Below are 1370 nucleotides of genomic sequence, written 5' to 3'. Positions count from 1 at the left end.
AGCTGCACCTGCCCTGTGAGCTGCACCTGCCCTGTGAGCTGCACCTGTGCTGAGGTTGAGCTGTGACACTGCATGGTAAACTAGGCTGCCATCACAGACACCACAGAGATGAAGGGCAGTAGGTGACAGGGTCATGACAACTCTAAGCGAACGATGCTGCCACACCCCGACCCCAGGATTGCTCTCCAAACTCAGGACTCCCAGTCACACTCATAAACTAGCCAGAGCCACTGGGCATGGGATGGAACTGGAGAGAGACACTGTCTACCCCGAGACACACAAAACTTTAGGTATCACGGCATGCAGGGCTTCCTGGCCCACTCGTGTTCACAGTCACCTAACTTAGGAGCTAAGCAGGTGTTTAGGGAACTCAGCAACAGTGAGGGAATTCTGGGTAACCCAACAGGAAAAAAAATCACCCTAGTCCTCCATCCACACCACCCACCCACAGAAAGCCAGGCGGGGTTACAGACACAAATTTAAAAGCAAAACCAATCAACTTCTTCTTAAATTAGAGACCAAACTGTAGGCAATAATTTCTGGGGCTACAGAAGGCACCACCCACAGAAGATAACCCTGAACAGATACCATCAAAACAGAACACAGCTCATCAAGGAAAATAGGCATGCTACAAACAGTGTCTCCGCATATACATACATACTTACTTGCACATACATGAACATGTACGTGCACACATACGCCTGACACATGCAAACATAGATAAGGAGAAACAATACAAAGAAAGCTGCCACGTTCAGAGCAGGACATATCTGAGGTGTACTGGAGAAGGGCTAAGTGTGGCTCAGGGCCAGAGCACATGCTTGGCATGATGAGGCCCTGGCAGAGTTCTCCCTTGCACCACAGGTGCCTTTCAGAGAGCACTGAGGTCTGAGGAGCGGCTGCGGTTGGGGGGAGGAACGCTTCATCGCAATGCTCCAAGGCCAGCTCTGCCTTCAGACTTACCCACAGGTAATCCCCATCCACCTTGATGGCAAACTTGAGTTTCCTCAGACGGATGAGCGTGGGTGGGGTGCCAGAAAGGTCCCACAGGCACCGCACGACTCCGGCAAGCTGGCCACAGAGCAGTTCCTGCTGGTCTAACAGGGTCTGTGGGAGAAGCAGACAACGTTTTACCAGACTGTTCTACATCTGCACTCGTGTGTGTGTGTGTGCACTCACATCATATGAGCTCCGTGTGCATTCATTTGTGAGCTGGCACACGTACCTGTGCGGTGATCAGAGGACCATTTTTGAAAACTAATTTACCCTTCCATTGTGGGCTCCAGAAGTTTAATTCAGGCTTCTGCTTTGCCATCTGGCCAGGTGTGTGTGTGTGTGTGTGTGTGTGTGTGTGTGTGTGTGTGTGTGTG

General features: G+C 51.2%; 1 protein-coding gene across 5 annotated transcripts in view; it reads right to left on the bottom strand.

Annotated features, from left to right (window-relative positions):
* The window catches only part of Hps4 (HPS4 biogenesis of lysosomal organelles complex 3 subunit 2), a 42105-nt gene that overhangs the window by 25863 nt on the left and 14872 nt on the right, over nt 1-1370 (bottom strand). For all 5 annotated transcript variants that reach the window (XM_028765508.1, XM_028765506.1, XM_028765504.1 and 2 more), the window contains exon 5: nt 964-1107. In XM_028765508.1, the coding sequence (XP_028621341.1) occupies nt 964-1107 (144 nt within the window). The remainder of the gene's footprint in view (nt 1-963; nt 1108-1370) is intronic.

The sequence above is a fragment of the Grammomys surdaster genome, unplaced genomic scaffold (assembly GCF_004785775.1).
Source record: "Grammomys surdaster isolate TR1022 unplaced genomic scaffold, NIH_TR_1.0 164, whole genome shotgun sequence".
NCBI classification, from domain to species: domain Eukaryota; kingdom Metazoa; phylum Chordata; class Mammalia; order Rodentia; family Muridae; genus Grammomys; species Grammomys surdaster.
This window is presented reverse-complemented; position numbering and strand designations above follow the sequence as displayed.